The following is a 23,909-nucleotide window of genomic DNA, read 5'->3' on the forward strand; positions in this document are numbered from 1 at the left end:
TCTCTTGGTGCCTGCTCCAGAAGAAGCTTGGCCCCAAGGGATGCCCGAGGCGCTCTGTACAGTGACCCCCTCCCCTCTTCCCAAAAGGTATCGAGTTTGCCTCCTCAGTTATTTTTTTAAACACTCTCGATAAATCTAGTTCTATTTTAGTCTCTCGCAGCGATGTGCCAGTGTCTGGAGAACCAAACGTCCCCTTTTCCCCCCCTGCCCCGTCGCCCCCCGATGCTAAACTGGGTCCCCGAGGCTGGAGGTGCCGGAGGAAGGGGGGGGGCGGCTCCGGGGTCCCCCCTGGTTTTAGCACTTTGGTTGGTACTATCACCTGTAGACGCACTTTGATGTTGTTGCTTTGAAACTTTGCCGAGTGTAAACAATGTGTATTTAAAGAATTATAAAAAAGAAAGAAAAAAAACAAGTGTGTGAAGAACTATTTTATGACCCGGTGTTGAATAAAGACTCTGGAGAGCGAGGTGGGGTTTTTGCTCACCCTGGGGCTACCCAAAACCCAGGGCAGAGGATGTATCCCCGAGTCCAGCACCAAACCAGTGCGACCAGTTGCTGCTCCAGCCTTACTGGAGGCAGCCCTCGTGCTATCACTTCCCTCTCCTCAAGAAGAGAGCTCAAACCCAAACCAACTGACAGGGGCAGAGGCCAAAAAGAGCCAAGCTCCTCACGAAGGACACAGCAGCAGCCACACACAGGGCAGCTTGCATGGATGTTAGAAACCACCCCCAAACCCACAAAGTACCCAGATCCTGTTTTTACCCCTCCCGGCCCGACAACAGAGGTGTTTTCTCTAAAAAGCTTTGATGTTTTAACACCCAGAGTAAGGAATTGCAGGAGGGTTTTCACAAAAGGGCTGCAACTGCCCCCATTTTTGCAGTACGACCGCTCACATGCTGCACAGAGCAGGTAACAAATAGGAGAGCGCAAGCAGAAATGTCCCCGAGGGGTATCTATGGGGAAAATGGGGGGAAAAAATGTTTAAAAGGTACTCCAACCTCAAGCCACCACCCTGTAGAATGAAGCAAGTGGCAAAGAGAAAGCCACCACAGCCCGCCACGGGTTTCCATTCTTTTATTGAGCCTGGGTTCAAACCCCCAGCAGCAAGACGTATAAATACAAAGAAACCCCCAGGCGTGCTCGCTGCGCTGCCTGCCAGCAGCGAGGAGGGCTCTGCCCGGCACAGCTTCCACGGGGCGAGCCTCGGGGGATCAGTGCTGTGTAGGAAATGTTGGGGCAGGGCACCTCACGGGAGGCTGCCACCGCCGCCAAGATTTGACTCTAATTAAACGAGGCCAGTGGTTGCCTGTGAGCCCTCCGAGTGACCATCTGGTGAAGGGCCTGTTAATTAAGCTAGAAATCAACTCGTTTCCCATCCGCGCACTCGGGGAGAGCCCCGGTCGCGATAGGAAGCCCACAGGGAGCGGGGTTCAGTGGTTGTGGGGTCTGCCTCGGCCCCGGCCCCGGCCCCCGGGTGGGGCATCCACGGTGGAGCGGGGATTTTTGATGGTCTCGTCGACGGACACGATGAGGCAGGCGGCCTCGGAGGCGGCCGTCAGCGCGTTGATGCGCACGATGGCCGGCTCCCACACGCAGGCCTCGAAGTTGTCAGCGATGTCCTCGTTGTTGACGTCCACGCCGTACCACATGCCGCCCTGGCAGGAGAGAGAGAAGAGGAAAAGGTCTTGTTATAGGGTGAAATCAGTTCAGGGTCTGCACTCTGAGAAGTGAGGGCATGAAAACACTCAAGGAGACGAAGATTGGACCTTGCTTTACAAAGGAGGAGGGAAATTTGAGGAGAACACGTGGAAAAAAGGCTCAGCTGGCTTACAACAGCGGCAGTGAAGCCTCACAGAGCAGGAAACTTGCTCCATTTCACAAAGAAGCTGCCAAAAGCTTCACAACCGACTTGCACCTTGCTGTTGTCTCATTCCCTTACCCACCAGTCATCCTCAGCGTGATGCCACAGCAATGTGGCTGCTGCTAAGAGGCACGAGCAGCAAACCCAGACCCAGCTGCCTGAATTAGGACCTCACGTGCACACACACCACAAGATGTGAAGTGATGGCAAGCAATCAGGGCCTGCAGTCCGCAGCTCCTCTGGAAAAAACACCGCCGAGCCAACTTTCCCACTAATTACTTTCATGTTTAATATAGAAGCCTCCCTCCTGACAACCGATGCATTTTTAAACAAGCAAATCACAACTCCCAGCTCCAAAAAAGTCGCCCGACAGCTGCGATCAAAGGGAAAACAGATCATTTCCCTTTATAGCAACCTGCCGCAAGCCCACACCACGTCTGAAAACAAAACACAGCGTTTCATCAAAAGGGGACACGAGCCCAGCGGAAACGTAGCGGAATTAAGAGTGGTTCTGCCCAAGGGCAGGCACCCACCTGTGCGTGCTTGGCTCGCAGCTTGTTCAGGATGTTGGTGGCATCGAAGCCGGCATTGTCACAGAGCTGCCGGGGAATGATCTCAAGGGCTTTAGCGTAAGCTCCTATCAGCAGCTGCTGCTTGCCCGGAATGGTCCTGGAGTAGTCGCGGAGGTATTTGGAGAGCTCCATCTCTATCGCGCCACCGCCGGCAACCACTGAGTCGTTCTGGAAAAGAGGGAAAAGAGGTGATGCTCGCACTCCTGTCCCAAAAACGCAGGCACTCTAGGCCCAGGGGAAGCCCCCAGCCTGGGCCATCACACTTCAGAAACAAGTTGAGACCCTCGGGTGGCCCCTACAACAGCAGCTCCATCCCATGGAGCTGTCCCAGGAGGGGATGGCAGACTGCAGCCTCTCTCGTGCTGCACAAGTGTCCCTCATTTTTGTGAAGCCTTCAGAACCGAAGATATTTGCAGCAGCACTTGGCAGCCAAGTTCTCCTACCAGCTATTTTTTCCCCCTCCCTATCTGCTTCAGTAGAGAGAGATCGGGATGTTCTTTCTAAAGCCAGAACAGTTCCAAAAGTGTTGACATGCTTCCTTCTCACAGGAAAAAAAAAAAAAAAACACACCACACATGACCACGTTATCATGCACAACCCAGGAATGGCTGCAATTAGGGAACACAGGACCAGGAGCCCTGCAAGCACGGCACAGCCCCACACACCTCAGATCCCCCTCTTCACACAGGGGGGTGGTTACCAATGCTCACCCCTCTGAGAATTCACCAAGAGAGGAAGGAATGGGCTTGTGACAGATAAAATTCAAGCTCAAAAATCAACCTTGCTACTCACATCCACTTCAGAACTACCCAGCACACCCCAAAGACTGCTCCCTGGCAGGGTGAAGGTGTTGACAGAACACGCAGCAACCCAGCGAGGACAATTAAGTTAAAAACTAAAGAGGAGACAAAGCCAGGCGTGCCTGGAAAGCAGCTGGCAATGCTGCAGAGGAGGCAGCAATCGAGTTACTCAGTCAGACACTGCTCGTCTGCACACTCAGCCTACAGGCTGGAGCTCCTGGGTTCAGCAGGAGAGACCTCAGCCGGTGCTGGGGGGTGTGAGAAGGCTGCTGAAGGCATTACGGCTGCCCCAGAGCCTGTCCCAGCCAGCAGGGAGGTACCCCCGGGCTCCTTACCTTGATGGCTCTCCGCACTATCATGATGGCATCGTGCAGGGACCGTTCCGTCTCCTCCATGAACTGCTCGGCGCCTCCTCGCAGGATTATCGTGCACGTCTTGGCCTTCGGGCAGCCCGTGAAGAGGTTATACCTGCCAAGGGCACGACACAGCAATGGTTGAGGCAAACAAAAAGGGCAGGGCTGCTCCTCGGCACCAACACAACACAGCACGAGGACGGAGAAGCTCTTTTCATTCCCGAGTGACACGTCTGCTGACCCAGGGAAATCTGCTCTCTGCTGCTAAAGGCTTTGCGCTAAACCGGCGCTCTCATTTTCACTCGGCAGGAGCACAGCAGATGTTAGGAGGCAGCCCCAGAGAGGATTTCTCCTCTAGCAACAGGAAGAACCCCACCGCAGCTTCACAGCTTCATTTACGGAGTGAAATGGCACCGTGGGACACCAGGCAGTGCCACCACCAGGCCCAGAAGGCGCAGCCTAAAGTCTGAATGAAATACCACCAGGCCTCCTACACTGCACCAGGGGAAAAATAGTTAAGAAGCATATAAGAGAGGTAAAATAAGCCTTAAAAGAGATTTTACTGCTGCTCCTCAGCCTCTCACAAAGCAGTAACGATGCGGTCTTGTTTTCAGCATCGCCCAGAGCTGCTCACACCTGCTACCACTCACACCCTCACTTTTCCAGCTAATATTGGAGTGTTTGCACAGGGCTCCAGGCTCACAGCTGGCACATTTACCGATCTCCTCCGATCTGAGTCTCCTCAAAGAGCTCGCATCGGCCCAGCACGTCGTCTGCCAGGGCGTTCACGCTGGTCTGAATGGATCCGCCGCAGGCCTGCACGGGAGGAAGATAAGCGTGGTGTTACCAGCATTGACAAACAAGACAAATTTGCCCAGCAGGCTACTGCTCTTCTGAGAACAGCCCAGCCTTTTAGCTGATGCAAAACCACCCCGCAGGTCAGATTCAAGAAAAACATGATCTACTTTCCTCCCATCTCGAGTATCTAGGCAGGCTACCAGCAAGAGAAGTGATCCTCGACAGCAAAATGAGATTATGCTTCTTCTAAGTGCTGACTCACGGGCTCTGGAGTCCAGCAGCTACACAAAGGCAGCTCACAACAGAACGGGCAAGAAGGAGGGAAAATAAACTTCTAGCAATGCAGCGTGCAGCACCTAATATGGTGTAACACCAGGGAAATTAAAAGCACTGTAGCTGCAACCTGTTTGTGATCGGTCACTCCACCAAGGAACAACTTTGTATGCTACAACTCCACACCATGACCATTTCCTCAATGAAACCACATGATTTTTGTTTTAAATTTTCATGCTTAGTCACTAACTGCGCCCTGTTTTGGGAATGGCATGACCAGCCTGGCACTATTCAAGCTAAATTCTGAGTCTTTATCCCAGGAATGAGGCAGCTCACCATCATGGTTCTCTTGAGATCTTCCTCCGGGACACGGCCAGCACAGAACATGTCTCTGTCCGCGAAGTACTGAGTAGCCACGTCGCCGATGGGAAGCTTGGACAGGACGACTTTGGCTCCGGACTTGTGGATTTTGTCTAGCTTGTCGTACAAAATGTTCCATTCGGCGTCCACGATGGCCTGGTAGTCCTGGCAGGGAGGAGAGAAACGGCCAGCAGTGGTGTTAGAGAGGATTAAACACAGCCCACTGCACCCGGGCTCTTCTAAAGCAAAGGCAGCAGTGATGCTGCTCTGCGTGGCCGTGGCAGCCAAGTGCTTCCCGAGACTCAGAGGCAATTTTGGGTCACTCCATCTTATGACGGAGAAGCACATCTGTTAAAATACTGCCAGCAGCAGAGCCAAGTAGATAAAGGGGTTGCGTGACCTGAGAAAAAGGTAGCTACAGCTTGAGAGGGAGAACATGAGGAGGAGGAAGGGATTATACTGATGTCAGAGGTGTTTATAGAGCTGTGCAAGGACACTTGGGCGAAGAAATTCAGCGTTCTCTCAAAAAAGAAAAACAGACATGGAGAAACTCCATGCTTTAGCAGCGTGCCCGTGCTTGACAAGCCTTACACACGAGCCTGCTGCGTTCCAGCTCAGTGAAGCAGAGCTACGGGCAGCTAGGAGAGCTTCTGACAGCACACAGCAACGCCACACACAGCCACTGAGTGCAACGGGAAAAGTCACATTCACCAAAACAGAGAGGAGAGCTTCAAGGAAATAATTACTGACACCACAGCGGGGCCGAGATCCAAAACACAAAGCACCCAGATTTTTAGACACTGCAATCATGCAGGAGCCACACAGTTGCAGCACTTTCCAAGGTGGTCACTCTCTGCCACCTCGTTTCTTAAAGTTATTTATTTCCACGAGTTGGAAAGGGATCTACTGCCTGAACAGCTACCTCGTTGGCTTAAATACACACAGTCTTTTTCCACATGTAAAGTGCCACTTAATTAAGACTTCCCCGGGAGGCCACTCGTTAGGCATAAAGAAATCACCACCCAGCTGCCGGCTGTAACTGAGAGCAGAAAGGTGCCCTAAAACCTCTGAAATTTAAGGTCTGTTACACTTCCCCCAGCACAGGCAGCAGGGACTCTCAGGAGGATGCAGGCAGAGCAGCCAGCTCCCTGCCATTTGCCCCGAGGCAGGAGAGGCTCCCCCCTTCCAGCTCTTACCTGCACAGTGTTCACTCTGACTTCGGCGTTGTCTTTCTCCGCTTTGAGCTCCAGCTCCACGTTCAGCAGGGCGATTTTGGGAGCCTGGTACTTCTTGGGCTGCATCTCAAAGCCGGCGTAGGAAAACGTCTTCTTAAAGGCAACTCCGGCCACCAGCTGCGAGTCCTTGAGGAGAGGGAGTTTTGTGAGGCTCAGCCTCCCAAGGTTTTCTCTGCGGGGTTAATTACTCCCCCGGGAGACCCCCTGCTTCTCAGCCCTCATTTACAAAGCGCTCACCAACAGCTGTCTCCTTTGATTAACCCACTTTTAAAGCAAATAAGCAGCAAATATTTTCCTCTCTCTGTTCACAACACCAGCTTCTGTCGTTTCCTTCCCATCCCTCAAGACGCTGCAGCAGGAGATGCTATACACAATCTCCAGATCAAGGGATGGAGCAATCTGTTCTCCCTCTGATGTCTTTCCCATTTCTGTCCTTTGAAGACAGATACTTCTCATCCGCAGCCCCACACCTTTTTTTTTTTTTCCCCTGGTTTGTTTCTACAAGCTCCACCACCATCCCTAGCACTGCTCTGCAGCAGGACTACCCTGCCCAACACTGCCCCCTTCAGTGAACTTCTCAACTTGGTGGCTAGGAGAGAAATTGGCACCTCAATTTCCCGCCCCACGGGCATCAAACCTCACTGCAGACTCAGCTCTGCCCAGGGAGCATCCATCATTTCACCCTCCTCAGCCAGGAAAAGCTCAGATTTTCCGTGCTAGCTGACAGGGCGAGGTGACCAGGATCCACCACGAGCCAGCCCCAAAAAGCAGCGTGCTAAGTTATCTGCCCCAGCCACAGACACCTCTCCAAGGAGTTGAAAAGGTGAATACAAGGGCAAAATGATACCGAGCACAGGGAGCTGCTTCTACCCAGACAGGGAGGCTCCCCCCTGCCCAGGGGGGCAATTTCTGCAAGCCCCAGAATACCACTAGGCCCAGACACCAGGAAAACAGTTGCTGAAACATCCCTAATTCAGGTGTCTCGGCAAGATAATGGGGTATTTTCGTTTCCTCTCAATGAAAATGCTCGTGCAAAGTGTTTACGTGCAGTAATAGCCACAGAATAACGATTCAGTGACTGTGGCAGGTTTTCCTCTCCAGCAGGAGCAGCCCAAGCAGCAGGCCAAACCTTACAGGGGCTGCAGTCACTGCCTCCCACCCTCCAAGGCAGGTTCCCAGAGCACTTACTTCCAGAGCCCCTCCTTGCACCTTCTTTATCCCGATCATTTTGAGCTGCAGCAAGTCGTCCAGCATCATGACAGCATCCACCACCATCTTGGAAAAAAAGTCCTTGCTCTGGGAGATCAGCTTGGAGCTCAGGGCTGTGGCTGCACACTTCTCCAGCAGGCTTCTCTGCTCGCTGCAGGGGAGGAAAAGACAAAGCCTTGTTGCTGATTTCCTTTCACAAAACCCCAAAACGTGTATGACAGACCCACTCGAGGAGGCAAGGATCAGCTCCTGGCCACGGATGGGGAAAGCAGGGCACGTGGAAGCCAAAAGGGTCTTGTAAATCCTAAACATGAGACCCGTACCAGTGGGGTTGGCTGGCTTTTGGATACCACATGCCCAAACAGAATAGAGGGGCTCGAGCACCCTCATCTTCATACCAAGGTGGTATGAAGTTTGGGACACCCTTCAGAGGGATTCAGGTTCTCCGAGCATTACCTCAGGTAACACAAGCTGTGACAGAGTTCTGCTCTGACAAAAATTCCACTGAAGGTGCTAGGAAGGTCTAATCAAGTAGATAAAAGCATAAAATGCAGGGAGAAAATCATCTCTAGCATTATCATCTCATTTCAGTAATTATTTCATTAACGTTCTTAGCCGTTTCCCTTCATGCACTCAGCAGCTAAGAAGGGATTTGATTTTAAGGGAAGCACCGAGCATTTAACACTGACAGTGATTCCACCAGACGCTACAAGTCTCCGCTGTCACTTGACAGAAGAAATGAGGCCACTTATTTTGGTATCCAGCCTCCTCCAAGCGCCCAGGAAAACACTGCCCCACTTTGCTGCAGCAGCAACCCAAGCGAGAGCACAGCCCCTTCCCTGCAGGAGCAGGAAATTCCAACAGCTCAAGAAAAACCCCAGTGTGGGGCCACAGCTGCTCGTCCCGACCTCAAGAGCTCAGCCAGAGCCTGAGCAGGAGGCAGCAAAGCCTCGCAGCCACCAAGCGAAGCCCAGCTCCACAACCAGGTCACCCACCAGGGAAACTTACTCTTTATCTTCCTTCTTGACGGAAACAGCGATGTCTTTGATCTTGTTCACAGCCTGCCAAAACACAAGCCAACAGCTGGATTAACGATTCCTGCCTGTGAGCTGAGCAGATCTCCAACTTCTCTTTGTGTTTTATGCCAGCTTTTATTCCCTCCTTCAACGTAACCCAAGTTTCAAGCACTTCACTACTGCACCCCTTCCAGTACAGCAGCTGGAAGAAACCCAGCAAGTGTTAAGAGAAAGGGGAGAGGCTCCAAGCTGCACTTCTGCTTTCAGCAGAGATCTGGGAAACCCCATCCACACACACACACACCAGACAACCAGCACATACAGCTAAAAACGTTTATACACAACCTCTGCCCGTGCTCTGAGCAGAACTCTCAGACTCCACCTGCTGTAATATTTCCTGTTGTAATGGCTAGAAGCTTAATGAGGTCATTAAGAGGCTTCTTCCTTTTCAAACCATAGAAATAACAGCTTTGAAGAACTCTGGTGGGATTTTGAACTGTTATCTTTGCACATTTAAGAGCCTCCAAACCCAGTTCTCAAATCCAGCCAGGCATTACAACCGAGGGAATTAACCCCCAGAGAAGGCTCAGCCTGACTGACTGATTTGCTTCACGAGACGTGAAGTGCACAAGGAGTAGTAGAGATCAGGAAGTGAATTTTCCCGCTTATTCATTCTTCCTTGGAGAAAAAAACAAAGAGAGAACAGCGCCCCAGAGGCACGGGCTGGCAATAACAGCTCAGTGGTACCAGAGAACAGCTGATGCTTGCAGCGAGACACCAGGAGATGGCTACTGACACCCCCACTCAGCTCCACCACTGGCTTTGGCTTGGAAAAAGGATTTTATTTCATCCCCCTCCTCCCCAGAACAGGCTGCTCCCCCCAGACGCGTTGGCAGAGCATGCAGTGCTGCCTCACCAGCTGTGTGGCGGTGCGGAAGGCACGGATGATGATCTGAGGGTGGAGGCCTTCCTCCACGTAGGGCTTCACCTGCTTCAGGAACTCGGCAGCGAGCAGCGTGACGGACGTGGTGCCATCGCCAACCTGCACGGACAGAGGTTTTGCGTCACCGCCAGCAGAGCTGCTGGGGAAACAGCTTCGAAACCACAAGCAAGGGCTTCCCGAGGGCTTCTCTGCTCAAAGATCTGCAGCTGGATTCTTTGGTTATCGTGAACCACTGTGCTCAGACTCCATCCTGTTTGAGGGCACGGTGACACCTCCCACCTCCCAGTTACCCCTGCTCACCAGATGGGAACTTGGCACTTTGAAATTCCCAACCCTCTCCCCACCTCTGGCTGAAACAGCACACGGGATTCCGAAGTTATCACAAGAACAAAAGCACCAGTAAAGAAACCAGGCTAAAAGTCAGCACTCCAGGATCAAAAACCCTTTAATTAATACCATGTGCACACCGGTGCCACCAGGCACACCGCGGGGTCACCCTCCTACCTCGGCATCCTGAGACTTGGCGATGTCCACCAACGTCTTCGCGGCCGGGTGGACAACGTCCAGGAGCTTCAGGATGGTGGCGCCATCGTTAGAGATGGTGGCTTTGCCTATAATGGATTTAAACAAGGAAATTAAACTCAAATGCCCCAAATACAGCCCTCAGCACCACAAAACGGCCGTGTCAGCTTAAGCAGAGCTTTGCAGACCTCAAAGACCTCAAAAAACACCAACCAGCCAGTCCCATCACTGTGAATTTTCTCAAGTCGAAACCACCACAGGCTCTAACCCCAATCTGCCATTTAAAATTATTTCTTTCAGCCGAATTACTGCATTGTTTCCTCTCTCCCATGTGACCTGCAATGTAGTCACCACGATATTTTAACACAGCCATGAGCTGGCTGACAAGGACAGCTCGGGGCCCCTCCCTGTGACAGAGGAGAGCCCAGGACTGCTGTTGCATGGAACACCAGCAGGAAAAATGCCACATTGACTTTTAGCCCAATTCTGGGGCAAATTAAACGTAGTTTGTCAAAGTGCTGAACAAGTCTCTGCATCAGTTAAGGGAGAGGCTTTAAATTCATCTCCTTCTAATTCTGAATAGTCATGTTAGTTTAAAAAAAAACACACAGAGATATCCTAGTCTGATACTCACGTAAAGAAAGAGGCTAGGAATAAATCATATTACCCACTGAGTAAGTTTAAAATTAAATTTAAATAATATTGTATTTAAAAATGTCACTTGAAATTTCAATCATTATAGTTTGCATTTGTAAAAAGTATTAAAAGAGTTCTAAGACCTTACAGTAACAGGGATTAAAAAAACAACACTCTTTTAGTGACTTGAAGCAGGTCTTTTTGGAGGGGTGGGTCTCATCCGTAATCACACAAAAATAAACCCAGTAGCATCCACTGACCTCATCCACACTCGCTCTGCCAAACCAAGAGCTAAGTGACCCCACGCAAATTATGAGCCTCATCATAAAAATAATGAGACGGGGGAGTGAGAGAGGAAGTCAGGGATACCTGAGGACCATGTTTGGGACACACAGCTCCTCCTTCCTGCCATGGATGTGCATCGAGTCACCCTAAGCGTGGATCTCAGCAGCTTCCCAACAAAAGCAGAGCTGCCTGAACCCCAGCAGCAGGCAGCTGGGACGCCTGCACCAGCTGAGGCCAGAACCAAGGCACCAAACTGAGCCCTGAGGCAGGAGCTGCACCTCTGTGCTGGGAGCTGAGCTCAGCACGGGACAGAGAAGCTGAATTCTGCACAAATGCTTACGTTAGTTTAAAAAATATGAATTAAATCATGTTACAGAATGGCCATTAGCTGCAGGAGGAGCCTCTCCAAGGAAGGCTGCTTACCCCGGTCATCCACGATGAGTTTGTCCATGCCCCGCGGCCCCAGCGTGGTGCGCACGGCCTCGGCGATCACCTGGCAGGCATTGATGTTGCTGACGAGCTGCGGGATCCCCTGCGAGGTGTCAGTGCCCTCCTTCAGCAGGATAACCGGTGTTGGCTGGGGGAAGAACACACGGCAGGGCTGGTACTCCCCTCTCAGTGCTCTGGTGCAGCCCAGCACGATCCCACTGCACAACGAGGCCGAGGACAAAACCCACAGACCCCTCAAACCTCTCTGCCCAAAGTACCAGCCACTCAGCTTTTAATTTTAACCCCACTGCTCCAAAGCTGGGCTCAAAGTCCTTCTATGGGATAACTGGAACCCACCCAGACGCCCCCAGCACACGCCTGTAACTGTCCATGAAACATCTGGGCTCGTCTCACGGCACCACAGCTCCCTGAGGTTCTGATTTTGATGCCAGATTGGAGGACAGGACGTGCAGTAATCACTGAGCCAGCAAGATGTTTGGCACAGCAGAACCACAGAATTATTAGGGTCGGAAAAGCCTCGAAGATCACCTGGTCCAACCACCGCTGTCACCCACTGAACCACGTCCCCAAGCACCTTCCCTCAAACACCCCCAGGGACGGGGACTCCACCACCTCCCTGTCACCCCATCCCCACCCCTGACTGCTCTTTCTGACAGAAATGTCGCCTCATTTCCCACCCAAACCTCCCCTGGCACAACTTGAGGCCATTCCCTCAGTCCTATCACCATTACCTGTGAGCAGAGGCCGACCCCCAGCTCCCCACAGCTCCCTTCAGGCAGTAGCAGAGAGCAATGGGGTCTGCCCTGAGCCTCCAGCCCAACCCCCCCCAGTTCCTGCATCCGCTCCTCATAGGTTTTGTGTCCCAGACCCTTCTCCAGCTTCTTAGCTCTACAATGGACATGCTCTGGTGCCCTGATGTCTTTGTCGTACTAACAGCCCTTTCGCTGTCACATCTCAAGCCGCAGCCCATGCAACCCCAAGGAGAACAACCAGATAGTAATGTATTCAGAGAGAATGTGGTGAATGAACACAAAGCGTTCACAAAGCGACCACACCTGCTTCATGTCTAATGGGGGGAGAGGTCTCTGAAACACAGGCAGGGCCTAGAGGGCATCCAAGCCCCCAGCAGGCTCCTCACTGTGCTCCACAAAGGGAACCGGGCGCGTTGTGCAGGCACAGCCCACACGTCTGTCACCCCCAGCTTTAAAACAGATCGAGAACAGGACCCCAGAACAACGACGGCGCTGAAGGGAGACACGACCACCGCCAGGGGTGAAGATCCGAGGGCTGGGAGCACCACAGCCCGCCCCACACGAAGGGCACCGTGTGGGGGCCGGATCCCAACGGGGAGCAAACCCCGCACCCCCCATCCCCGGACTACAACTCCCAGCAGGCCCCGCGGCCGCCCCCCAACCCCTCAAACCCGGGCCTAGCCCCCCTCCCGCCGCCCGCCCCCCCCCCAGGCCCGGCCGCGGCGCCATCCGCGGGCCTAAACCGCGATGGATCCCGCCGCATCCCCTCCTGCGGTGGTCCCCGGAGGGCGGCGGGGGCCGGGCGAGGCAGCGGCGGGGCGGATGGCGGAGGATGGGGACGGATGGCGGCGGATGGCGCTCACCATCATCTCTGCGGCGCTCCTCGCGGCGGCTCCCGGCTGCGGCAGGCCCCGCGCCCCACAATGCCCCGCGCGTTGCTAGGCAACCACTTCCGGCCGCGCTCGCTGGTCCTGGGGGGTGCCCTTCTACCCCCGATGACCATAGAGACGGGTTGGCTCACTATTTCGCAGGGGGCGCGGCCCTCGACGAGCGGCGCGCGGCTATGGATCTCTATTTGGCAGCCCCGCTGGAGGACCGAGGAGGGCGGTGCTGACGACGCCTCCCCCCCTCCCTTCTCGGCCCCTCAGGAGATTGACAGCGGCGCCGCCCAATGGGAAGGCGAGGCGGGGGCGGCGCGGCCAATGGGAGCGGCGCGGGGGCGAAGGGGGCGGGGCTGGGCGCAGCCATGCTCCGCCGCTCGCTGTGGCTCTGCCTCTGCCTCTGCTCCTGCCCGGCCCGCGGTGAGCGGCCCCGGGGACCCCCGGGGACCCCCAGGGACACCTCCGGAGAACACCGGAGACCCCCGGGAACCCTCAGGGACCCTTGGGTTCAGGCCCAGGCGCTGCCGGAGGGTGCAGGGCCCGCCCGGCCCAGCGCCCCTCAGGGCCCCTCAGCTCTCCTCAGAGCCCCTCAGGGTCCCCCGGCCCCCCTCAGAGCCCCTCAGCTCTCCTCAGAGCTCCTCAGGGGCCCCCAGCTCCCCTCAGGGCTTCTTATCTCCCCTTAGCCCCCTTCAGGGCCCCTCAAATCCTTCAGGCCCCCTCAGGGTTCCTCAGCTCCCCTCAGGGCCCCTCAGCCCCCCCCAGGGCCCCTCAGGGCTTCTCAGCCCCCCAACTCCCCTCAGCTCCCCTCATCCCCCCTCAGCTCCTTTCAGGGCTCCTCAGCCACCCTCAGGGCTCCTCAGACCCCCTTAGCCCCCCTTAGGGCCCCTCAAATCCCTCAGACCCCCTCAACTCCCCTCAGAGCCCCTCAGCCCCCCTCAGGGCCCCTCAACTCCCCTCAGAGCCCCTCAGCCCCCCTCAGGGCCCCTCAAATCCCTCAGAGCCCCTCAGCCCTCCTCAGAGTCCATTAGCTCCCCTCAGCCCCTCTCAGAGCCCCTCAGCCCCTTCCCAGTTTTTTTTTTGTTTTTTTTTTTTTTTTTTAATTTTAATTTTAATTTTTAATTTTTCTATTTTTTTACTTTTTTTCGGGAGTTTTGTGTTTTTCCTCAGCCTCTCACCACCTACTCTTCCCCACCCCGCAGGCCTGCGCATCCACGAGTACCTGTACTTCCAAGTGCTGAGCCCTGGAGACATCCGCTACATCTTCACGGCCACGCCGGCCAAGGATTTCGGCGGGGTGTTTGTAAGTACAGCCATAAACACATGTCCCCCCTCCTGACATTTCACCATGTTTGTAAGGATGGGAATAAACACGGGTCCCACCCTGACGTTTCACTGCGGGGCCCCCACCTTGACTTTTCACCACTTCAGGGCCCCCTGATGTCATTTTTTTACGGAAAATGAGCAAATTTAGCAAATTTCTTCCCCATAAACCTTCTCCTGGCAACCCTAAAGCCCCCCGGGGTGCATCCTACAGGGGGCAGCAGGACAGAGAGGGGTGGGGGCAGCAGATTTCGTGCTCGGCCCCGCTCAGCCCTGCCTGTCTTGCCCTCGGAGAACACAAGGTACGACCAGATCCACCTGGTCCCAGCGGATCCCCCCGAAGCCTGCGGAGAGCTGAACAATGGAGTTTTCATCCAGGACCAGATCGCTTTGGTGGAGCGGGGGTAGGTCCGCGCTGCGGGAGCTGCTTTTGGGGGGGGGGAAAACCTCGAGGCAGGACAGAGCCGCTTGTGGGGCCGTTTGTGGCAGTACCACGGCACGGAAAGGTGCTGCCACCACCCCCAGCCTGTATTTTTTTTTTCCCCTTAGGCCCAGCAGCAAAATTTGGGCAGCCACATCCTTAAATATAAAGGCGGGGAGGTCTATTTTTATTTATTTGAGTCTGATTTACTCAAAGAGGCGTTGGGAGAGGCACGGTGACAGGGAGATGGATCCTTTCGTGGGCATTTCCAACAGTTTCTGCCTCAGTGGTGCCTCTCCTGGCTGCAGAGGCACCACAAATACCCACAAATCTCCCAGCTTTGCTCCCCAAAAGCCCTCAATTCGGACAAAATATTCCTGATTCTGTGCCCCAGGGGCTGCTCGTTCCTCTCGAAGACGCGCGTGATCCAGGAGCACGGAGGGCGGGCGGTGATCATCGCGGACAACGCCTACGATAACGACAGCTTCTACATTGAGATGATCCAGGACAGCACCAGGAGGACGGCCGACATCCCCGCGCTTTTCCTCCTGGGCAGGGACGGGTAGGTGCCTCGGGGGGGCTTTTCCTCAGCCCCAATCTCATGGGAAGGGCCGAGAAAATCCCATTCCCACTAAAAAGGGAGGTCCCGGTGTCCCACCAAGCTTTGAGTTGGATTTTTGGTGGATTTTGTCTAATTTAACCAAGTTTCTGAGCCGGCTGGTGGTCTGTGCTCGCCTCGGGGCTCCGTTTTCCCCTCCCCACGTCGCTTTTATCCTCGCAGGTACATGATCAGGCGCTCGCTGGAGCAGCACGGGCTCCCCTGGGCCGTCATCTCCATCCCCGTCAACGTCACCAGCATCCCGACCTACGAGATGATGCAGCCCCCCTGGACCTTCTGGTAGCAGCGGGAGGCCGCAGCGGATCGAGGACTTGTTTTTTTTTGGGGGGGAATCCCTGGATTTCACCCCCTCCGTGGACCTGTTCTCAAAAATCCCAGCCCCACGGGGAAGATCTTCGTGCTGGTGTGGAGCTGGGCCCAAGGTGGGGCCTCGAGCAACCAAACAACCTTTGTAGGGACTTTTTGGGAGGGAGGGGACGGCCCGGCGCCTCCCCAGGAATGTTTTAAGGATGCCAACGGGAGCTTGTGGTGCTGATTCGGGGGGATGCAGCATTACAGCCCGAAGGGGAGGGGAGGGAGGTGGATACGGGCTCGCCAGGCCCCTGTGTATTTTTGTCTGAGCTAATGAAGTCTGGACAAGTTTTAGAGAAAGGGGAGTTTCTTTTTTTAGTAGCTGCGGATAAAAGAACGATTTTATCCTTTTTTTCCCCAGTACCCTTCCCAAGCTGCCTCCTGCCGCTGTGGCAGGGCTCGTGGCTGCCCTCAGCCCTCCCTGTACCCCCCCAAAATCCTAAACCCCATAATTTTGTACCTGCTGTCCCCCCCTTCCCACGTAACCCCACAGAAGACGCAGCCCTGGGGCTCACCAGGCTCAGTTTATTACCAACACTGAAGGGCCCGGGGGGAGCCACCCGAGGCTGGGGACAAGCAGAGGGGCTCGGGGCTGGCAGGGAATGGTCGTGGCAGAGGTGCCCGGATCCCCCAAACACCCCTGGAAGGGAACAGGCTGGAAAAACAGCTCCAAAAACAAACAGGGTGGGGGGAAAAAAATACCCCGGGTGCTTCCCAGCCTCGCTGTGAAACTCCAAACATTTTCTGGGCTTTGGGGGGGAGATTTGCTTGCACGACCCAGCCTGTGGCAGCTGCAGCCCTCCCTAAACAGCCCAGCAAGGAAAGCTGGGGCTGAGGGAGGGAGGATTGATGGCCCACCCCCACGGATTTGGGTGTCTGAGCCACCCTGAGGCGTTTTTGCCCCACTTTTCAACCCCTTTTGCCCCTCGCTTGCTGCTCACCGAGCTCAAGGCGTGGAACGGAGCGTGCAGAAAGCCCCCAGCCCCTCGGCGTGATAATACAGACATTAAATAATTCCCCTCGTGCACGCACACCCACACACTCACACTCCCCTCATCCCTGCGGGGTGGGAAACGACACCCCCACGGCCCAACACGGCCCCAAGAGCCCCTCCAGCTGCCCCTACGACCACCACTCGGCCCCAAGAGGTACCGGGATGAGGCAGGGGGCTGCTGGCTCGCCCCCAATCCTCGCAGGGAGGATGGGGACGGCCTCACACGCACGCACACACAGCACAAGGGCAGGTGGAAGCGGGGCCTGCCTCCAGCTCCCTCGCTGCCCCGCTCCGACACAGCTCCTCGCCCCCCGACCCCACAACACAACCCTGTTTTTGAATAGTTAAAGCTGCAGCCCTCCGGGAGGACCCTTTCCTCTCGCCCGTCCCTTTCCTCTCGCTCACACGTCGGTCATCTCGTCCTCCAGCTCGGCGTCGTCCGTCTCCCCTTCGCCTTCCTCCTCCTCGTCCGACGTCGCGTCGGGGTCGTCGGCTTGCGCCAGGCACTTGGGACACGAGCAGGTGAACAGGTAGTTCTCCCTGGGAGAGGAGAGAAAAAAAAAAGGGAGGGAGGTGAGAGGGGCGCAGATCTGACGAGGCAGGGGGCTAAAACAGGTGGAACTTGCGGGTTTGCTGCTGCTGGGATGGGGTGGGGGGTGGCTGCCCCCTACCTGAGTATCTTGTTGCGGCTGTGTCTGCTCCGCTCCCTCTGACAGCAGTCCAGGTAGCTGATGCAGATTTCCTGCCAGCAAAAAGAAAAAGGGCCGGGCTGAGAACCGCCCCAAAAGCCTCGTGGAAACGCGGGGTCAAGTGGCAACTCCGTGGAGTAAGGCTGAAATTCACCCCAACCAGGGAACCGTCCCGTGGCGGGACAAATAAGAGGTACAGGGCTGGGGTTTGGGGTGAAGGTAGGGAACCACCGGGTTCGCCCCCACGCGTCTGCCTCACCTCTCCTGCTTCGATGTCCTCCAGAGCTGTCAGATGCAGGAGGAAGTTGTTGTCCGGGAAGGATGTCTCAGCGTTGGGGATGCAGCTGTGGTTACCTGGGGACCCAAAAAAGGCAGTGGGGCTTGTGCCAGCCATCCCAGGTGGCCCAGGAGCACGTTTTGCTGGCCAAACCCTGCTTTTTTGGCTACTAAGCAGTGCCTCCAACCAGGAGGGCCACAGCTGGGCTAAGGGCACGACGCTGCGGCCACCCCAGCTGCACGGGGGACACGCTGGGGGCTAGGAAAAGGTGACTGAGGCCAGCAGGGCGCAACCCTCCCCTGGCTGCCAGCTCCTTCCGCAGCCCTTCTCTTACTTACAGCAGCTCTGCAGCACGTAGAGACCCGATCCCTCGCAGTTGAGGAACTCTCCCGATTCTGCAGCAGAGTAAGGGGAAGGTTAAGAGCAGTTTAAGACTTTGTGGGGGCTGCTCTGGCTCTGCCACGCACGCAGCATGAGGAGAAAACCCCCAGCCAGCTCTCATTTGTGGCAAGCAGGGAGTAATTTCTTGCCTCTGCACTTCCACACGGCCTTTACTTGTTTTTTTTTGCCCTTTCCCCTTTAGTTAAGTTGTTTAATAATAGTTTTTCCTTAATAATTCTGCGTTCCTGTTAATTAAATCATCCTTATCTCAGCCAAATGAACAGCACGGGCAGGTCTTTGAGTGCTTTGAGTGTTTTTCCAAACAGGATCCCTCAGCTGAGCCTTTCTTGTCGGGCCCTCACCCTTCTCGATGTCCTTGTAGAGCTGGTCGATGAAGGCGTCCAGCTCCTCTCGCTGCAGCATGGGGAGATCCAGCGCGTCGCAGGCGTGCACCCACTGGCTCAGGGAGCTGTCGGGAAGCAGAAAAACACCACTACAGCCCCACAGCGCTGCAGGGGCACAGTGGGACCCCATATGGGGGGGTCTAAGGGTTAAATTCATGTTTTGAGTGGCCACGGTCTGGCAGAGGGACACCAAAGGGTTGGACAGAGCCGAAATGAAGGGCTGCTTTTAATTTTCCCCCCCCCCCCAGCTTCACTCCTCACATCCAAACCCAGAAATTACTGAGGTTGATGCAGATTTGCAGGCTGTGCACCCCCTCCGCGCCCCCTTTTCGCAGCCCTGCAACAAGCACCCAGGAAAACCTCGTTACCTGGTTCCTATGCCTTGGCCGTTGGTCCCAACGAGGGCAAAGAGGGATCGAAAGCCTTCTGGGGTGAACCACTGCAGAAGGGAGGTGAGAAATCAGGAGAGGCCAGGCCAGCCTGCTGCAGCACCTCGCCCTGCACGTACCCCAAACCCCACAGGGAGCTTTGAGGGCAGTGAGAAAAGGGGCAGAGTCCCAGGGCAGACGTGACCCAGGGGAACTGGCACCCAAAAAAAGGTCCTGCCACGCTCCTGGGTTAGGAGCAGGTGACTCAACTCACCCTGCTGAGATGCTCATCGTAAAGGGCTTCGGTGAAGAGCAAACGCAGCAGCTCCAGCTGGCCCTGGCGGAACACGGGAACACCATTAGGGTGCATCAACACCACGGGGAGTCAGCCCAGCACAGGGCAGGAGGCTCAGGAGCCAAGCTCCTCGTCCTTCCCCGCAAGGCTGGAGGGTTGATGCCCTTAAAGCAGCAAGAAACCGCTCATTTTAGCAGCAAAACCACCTGCTGAGGAGACAGCAGCTCAGTATCATCACCCTGTCCCGTTCCCAGAGCTGAAGCAGTCCCACAACAGAAGGGCCAGCAGGTTTTTGCTGCAGCATCCTAACCCCAAAGCCCTATAAGCGACCTCCTTCCTCTCCACCACAGGCACAGGCAGGTTGGAGGGCTCCCAGCACTCGACGCACCCACGCGCTGCCAGGCTCTTACCTTAAATTTGTCCCCCAGCAGTTTGTGAGCGATCTCCTCCTCCTCGTTTGCTGTCTTACTGCAGAACTGCGAGAAGGCCTTGATCCACCAGTCCTTGTCCTTAGCCTGAAAAGGGAATCGAGCAAAGAAACTGCATCAAAACCGCTTTCTTCCCCTGCCAGGAGAACTGGGGAGAGAAGACGAGCCCTGCTGAGCTCAGAGGTGTTCAGCCACCAGAAGCAGTTGCACGGCAGGAGTTTACTGCCAGCGAAAGCATCGAGAAAGCCAGGCCAAAGAAGCAGAGCCAAAGGAAGGGTTCCATCCTGCCTAATTAATTTAGGATGGAAAAAAAATAAAATCTGCTTGGCTCAGGACACTGAAGCCTCCTCTGCTGCCTGCTCTGTCTACAACCAGGAATCACTAGACATTGAAATCTCTTCAAGAAGGAAAGCGCTCTGCCAGCTGCTGCAAAAAGAGATCAGTCCCTGGAAGTAAAAGCCACAGCAGGAGAAAGAAACCTCACACCAGCAGCCGTGGAGTCAAACGACAGCCATACCTGTTTGACAGTGGCGACCATCCGGGCCATCAGCATGATGCTGGAAGTCTCTGGCGGATAATGCATGTTTCTGGAGAGGAACAGAGAAGGAAGATGAGATCAGTGCTGGTACGGAAAGAAAAATCCAGAGGGAGGCAGGGGCAGCTGCTATCTTTGTGCTCAGGCCTGAGCTCATCACCAAAGCGGCCAGCCCAGGGAGAGAAGCCTGCACACACCTGGGAATCCAGGGGATACAAATAATCCCCTACAACTCTGCTAAACCAGAGCCCAGGGAATAGCCCTGGCCCCGTGGAAACCCAAAGGCTGCACAAGAGCTGGGGTTTGTGACCAGGTTTGGGGCAGGGATGTCACTTCTTCCCCCTCTGTGCCCATTTTGTCACTTGCAAGCAGGGACGGCAATTTATGGACGTGCAGGAGTTCTGTGAGGCGGAACTCCAAGCAGCTGGAGATGTGGCAGGCATGCTCTAAAACTGCAGGAGCAAGCGATGAGCAGCTCAGGGCTCTGTAGCCCTTTGCTGGATAAAAAATAAGAACTGCTCAGCCCGTGTCCAAACCCACAGCTACCAGGTCCCTCCAGCCACCCCATGCAGGGATGCAAAGCGAGAACGGTCTTCAGCACTGCTCCCAAGTTAGTGTCACCCAGCCTGTGACACTAGAGCCACCGCCTCTGCCCGTGGAGCACCAGGCAGGTCGATCCCCTACCTCCATGCCTCCTGCAGCTTGTTGAGGGGGTGCGTGGGGTCGTCACGGGATGGGCCGAGGCAGAGGACCTGGTGGTACTGCTCCAAAGCGGCCTGCCTGCATTCAGCACTGCAGTACGTCACCTAGAGCGAGGGGCACAGCGCCCGGCGTTGGCTACAGCAGCAGGAAAAGGGCTCCTGGGCCCCGCTGTGTCCCCTCCCTGACCGGTCTCTGAGCCCCAGCTCTTTAGCGATGCGGAAAGGGGAAAGGCAGGAACCCATTTCGGGGCAAAAAGCTTTACTGAGGGCCTGGCCAGATGCTATAAAGGAGTCAGTGACGCCAGGCAGGCCACAATCCCTCCCGATAACCCCATACCTGGCAGCGGGGACACTGCTGGTGCAGGTCTTTCCGGATGCTGCACTGCTCCGGGTGAGGCAGCACCAGGGAGCTCTTCCCCAGCAGCCGCTGGGCGTTCTCCTCCGCCGTCTCCAAAGCCCGCAGGCAGTGATCGCAGGCTGGAGGGGAGAAAACACAACCAGACGCGTAGTGAGACGTGTGTTTAAGGGCTGTATGATGCACACCACAAGCATCCTCATTTTGCTGATCAGCTCAGCAGGCAGCGCGGTCTACGCAGGGCAAGGCTCGGCTTGTGTACAAACCCCATTTTTGCATTTCTTTTCTCCAAGTCACACTATATCATCTCCTTAGACCCAAAAGCACCAGCCCAGCAGAGCAGTTTAAGCCACGTACACTAAAAAAGTTTAAAAACCTTGCTTTTCCAACCAGTGCCCTGCATTTTCACACCTCCAGAGCACTCTGGTTGTGGGCTCTACCCTGTGCTGGGGTAATGAGGATTGGGACCCAAACCACACAAAATTTGGGGTCCTCACCCCCTCGGTGGCATGGGGTAATGGGAATTGTCACCCAAACCACCCAAAAATCGGGGGCTTCACCCTTTGGTGGCACGTGGTGCTTTTTTTTCCAGCTCGAAGGCTGGGCATTTATCCCCTCACACCATTCCCGCTCATCAACGCAAGGCAAAACACCAGCAGTGCCGCACGTTGGTGCCAAAACCAACCCGAAACCTCTTCCTTTGGAAAAAAAAAATAGCAATTTGTCGATAAACCTTCGCCTTCGCCTCACCTCGGTAGTTGTACAGCGCGTTCCAGAGGAACTGGGAGGCCACCACCGGCCGCTCCACGAAGACGGTCTCCCCTTTGCGGATGCTCCTGGTGGCGAACAAGCCTTTCCCCTGCGAGGGAAGAAAACGTGGTTCAGGGGAGCCAGAGAAAAGGGGCCACACACCCCAAAGCGAACCCCAAGTTTTGAGCTTTTCACCCCAAAACCGAGCCCACCCGGGCACGGCGAGGCGGGGAGCCACCCCCCTGAGGCGGCGCCGGGGCTTCTCCCCCTTTACCAACGGGGATCCGCCAGGGCTGTGGTGGCAGCGGGGGGACTCAAGGGACCGAAGGAGGAGAGCTGAGGGACAGGGGGAAGGCAGGACGCCCCTCGGGCCGGCCTCACCTTGGCGCTGCTGATGAACCGAGCCTCAGCCGCGGCCCCGGGCTGGGCTCCAGCCGGGGAGCCGCACACGTCCCCCGCCGCGGCGGCCATCTTCGGGCGGCGACTTCCCCGCTCTGACCCGCCGGGGGCGGGAAGCGCTTCCTCCTCCTCCTCCTCTTTCATTTTTTTTTTCCTCCTCCTCTTTTTTTCTTCTCCTCCTCTTTTTTCCTTCTCCTCACCGCCCTCACCCCCCTCAGCCCCTTGGCCGAAGGGCGGGGGCCAGCCGCCATCTTAGCCCTCCCCTCACCTCGCCGCCACCCTGGTCCCCTCCGAAAAACACCAAAAAACACCTCCAAAAATCCTCCAAACGGGGCCTCCACCGTCAGCCGGCAGCGTGACTGGCTCTCCGCTATAAATTAGTGTTTTATTTTAACCACCCTGACGGGGAGGGACAGCCCCTGTCAGGCGAGAAGGCGCTGTGCCCCTCACGGTGTGAGGAGACGCGTCCCGCTGCCCTCAAAACCGGCCCAGCCTTCTGCAAAAATAAACACAAAATTTACACGCGTTAACATGCGACCTCGCTTTCCCCAGCTTGGCTGTCTGCAAACGCCTAAAATCAATGAAAACAGAGAGTTCAGTTGTATTTAATCAGACTTTAATTCATGCCGGAGCTGACAGAACCCGCTTGACTCAGCCCCACTCCTTGATCGCGGGTTTGGGAACGGGGCATGGTTTCTTTGGGGAGCTTTGGGGTTTTTTTGATGTCACTAGGTGTCACTGTCGGCTTGTGCTTCTCCTCCAAGTGCTTAAAATCGTTTTAGCTTTTCTTTCCTGCGAGCCCCTGTTGGGAGCGCTGCTAAGCCGTGCCCGCAGTCCTGCAACAAGGACTGGGGTGCAGGTGAATAAATGCTACCTCAGGAGTTGTATTTTACTTGCATCTTCACACTAACAGCAAAAAGAGTAGCCATTAGTGTAATAATAGCGCTATGTGTCCTCTTTTTGTAAGGTTTCAGTGGAAAGTCATAGTGTAGGAGCATCAGCTCGAGCCATGACCCAAACCTTTCTGCCCATGCTATCCCAATGTGGCAATTATTATTATAAATGCAGTCCCAATTCTGCAGGAACTGGACAAAAAATGTCTACTTTCAACCTTAGCATGGGCTATCAATTTCCAATTTAAAAATAAAAATGGGAGGGAGGATGGAAATACATGTGGGTTTTTTGTTTTAATAAATTTCAATAAAGCACATTGTGATGGCTCCTGCTGCTTGAAAGCTGCTGTTACTTTTTGACAACAGGAGTCTTATCAGGAGGTTTCCATTTTTTATTTATTTTTTAATCAATTTCCTGGAAAACACGGAAAACCAAGCACAACAGAAAGGATGGATAGCCCATCTTCAGCAGCTGCGGGGCAAGAAGCCACCAAGGCATCGCTGCCCACCTCAAAACCAAGGTGATGCCAAACCCTGCCATCCCCCACCCAGTCCCATTTCTTTTTTAAAACACGCTATTTTTATTAAGAAACAGAGCAAATAAATAACACTTAACAAGAAAAAAAAAAAAGATATTTCTATAAATAACAAAAGAGTAAAGTGATATACAGTGTTGGGGGTCAGGAGGAGGCACGATGAATTACCCTGAGCTTGTGGCACCCTGGGAGTGCAAGGCGACAGCCACAGCGCTTAGCTGCTGCTGGTGTGGACCCAAAGAATTAC

At 55.0% G+C, this 23,909-nt stretch overlaps 3 protein-coding genes across 3 annotated transcripts; 1 reads left to right on the forward strand and 2 right to left on the reverse strand.

Moving 5' to 3' along the window:
• Positions 1 to 1,057: 1,057 nt before the first annotated feature.
• On the reverse strand, positions 1,058 to 13,079 carry CCT7 (chaperonin containing TCP1 subunit 7). The gene is made up of 12 exons (XM_027455853.3): positions 12,929 to 13,079; positions 11,287 to 11,440; positions 9,925 to 10,031; positions 9,394 to 9,519; positions 8,470 to 8,522; positions 7,441 to 7,612; positions 6,214 to 6,378; positions 4,994 to 5,182; positions 4,305 to 4,402; positions 3,569 to 3,701; positions 2,395 to 2,601; positions 1,058 to 1,655 (listed from the first exon to the last, which is right to left on the reverse strand). The coding sequence occupies exons 1-12, from the start codon at positions 12,932 to 12,934 to the stop codon at positions 1,431 to 1,433; spliced, it is 1,635 nt and encodes a 544-aa protein (XP_027311654.1). The 5' UTR covers positions 12,935 to 13,079; the 3' UTR covers positions 1,058 to 1,430.
• A 135-nt stretch (positions 13,080 to 13,214) lies between these two features.
• On the forward strand, positions 13,215 to 15,957 carry PRADC1 (protease associated domain containing 1). Its single transcript, XM_027455854.3, has 5 exons — positions 13,215 to 13,366; positions 14,146 to 14,246; positions 14,561 to 14,670; positions 15,082 to 15,249; positions 15,469 to 15,957. Exons 1-5 carry the CDS (start codon positions 13,237 to 13,239, stop codon positions 15,587 to 15,589), a joined length of 630 nt encoding a protein of 209 aa, XP_027311655.3. The 5' UTR covers positions 13,215 to 13,236; the 3' UTR covers positions 15,590 to 15,957.
• Positions 15,958 to 16,162: 205 nt separating this feature from the next.
• On the reverse strand, positions 16,163 to 22,374 carry SMYD5 (SMYD family member 5). The gene is made up of 13 exons (XM_005023977.5): positions 22,216 to 22,374; positions 21,835 to 21,943; positions 21,067 to 21,206; positions 20,713 to 20,834; positions 20,011 to 20,080; positions 19,476 to 19,580; positions 19,045 to 19,107; positions 18,771 to 18,841; positions 18,361 to 18,467; positions 17,956 to 18,012; positions 17,600 to 17,694; positions 17,323 to 17,393; positions 16,163 to 17,191 (listed from the first exon to the last, which is right to left on the reverse strand). Exons 1-13 carry the CDS (start codon positions 22,303 to 22,305, stop codon positions 17,053 to 17,055), a joined length of 1,239 nt encoding a protein of 412 aa, XP_005024034.3. The 5' UTR covers positions 22,306 to 22,374; the 3' UTR covers positions 16,163 to 17,052.
• Between the last annotated feature and the right edge of the window lie 1,535 nt (positions 22,375 to 23,909).

This window comes from Anas platyrhynchos, chromosome 4 (genome assembly GCF_047663525.1).
Source record: "Anas platyrhynchos isolate ZD024472 breed Pekin duck chromosome 4, IASCAAS_PekinDuck_T2T, whole genome shotgun sequence".
NCBI lineage: Eukaryota > Metazoa > Chordata > Aves > Anseriformes > Anatidae > Anas > Anas platyrhynchos.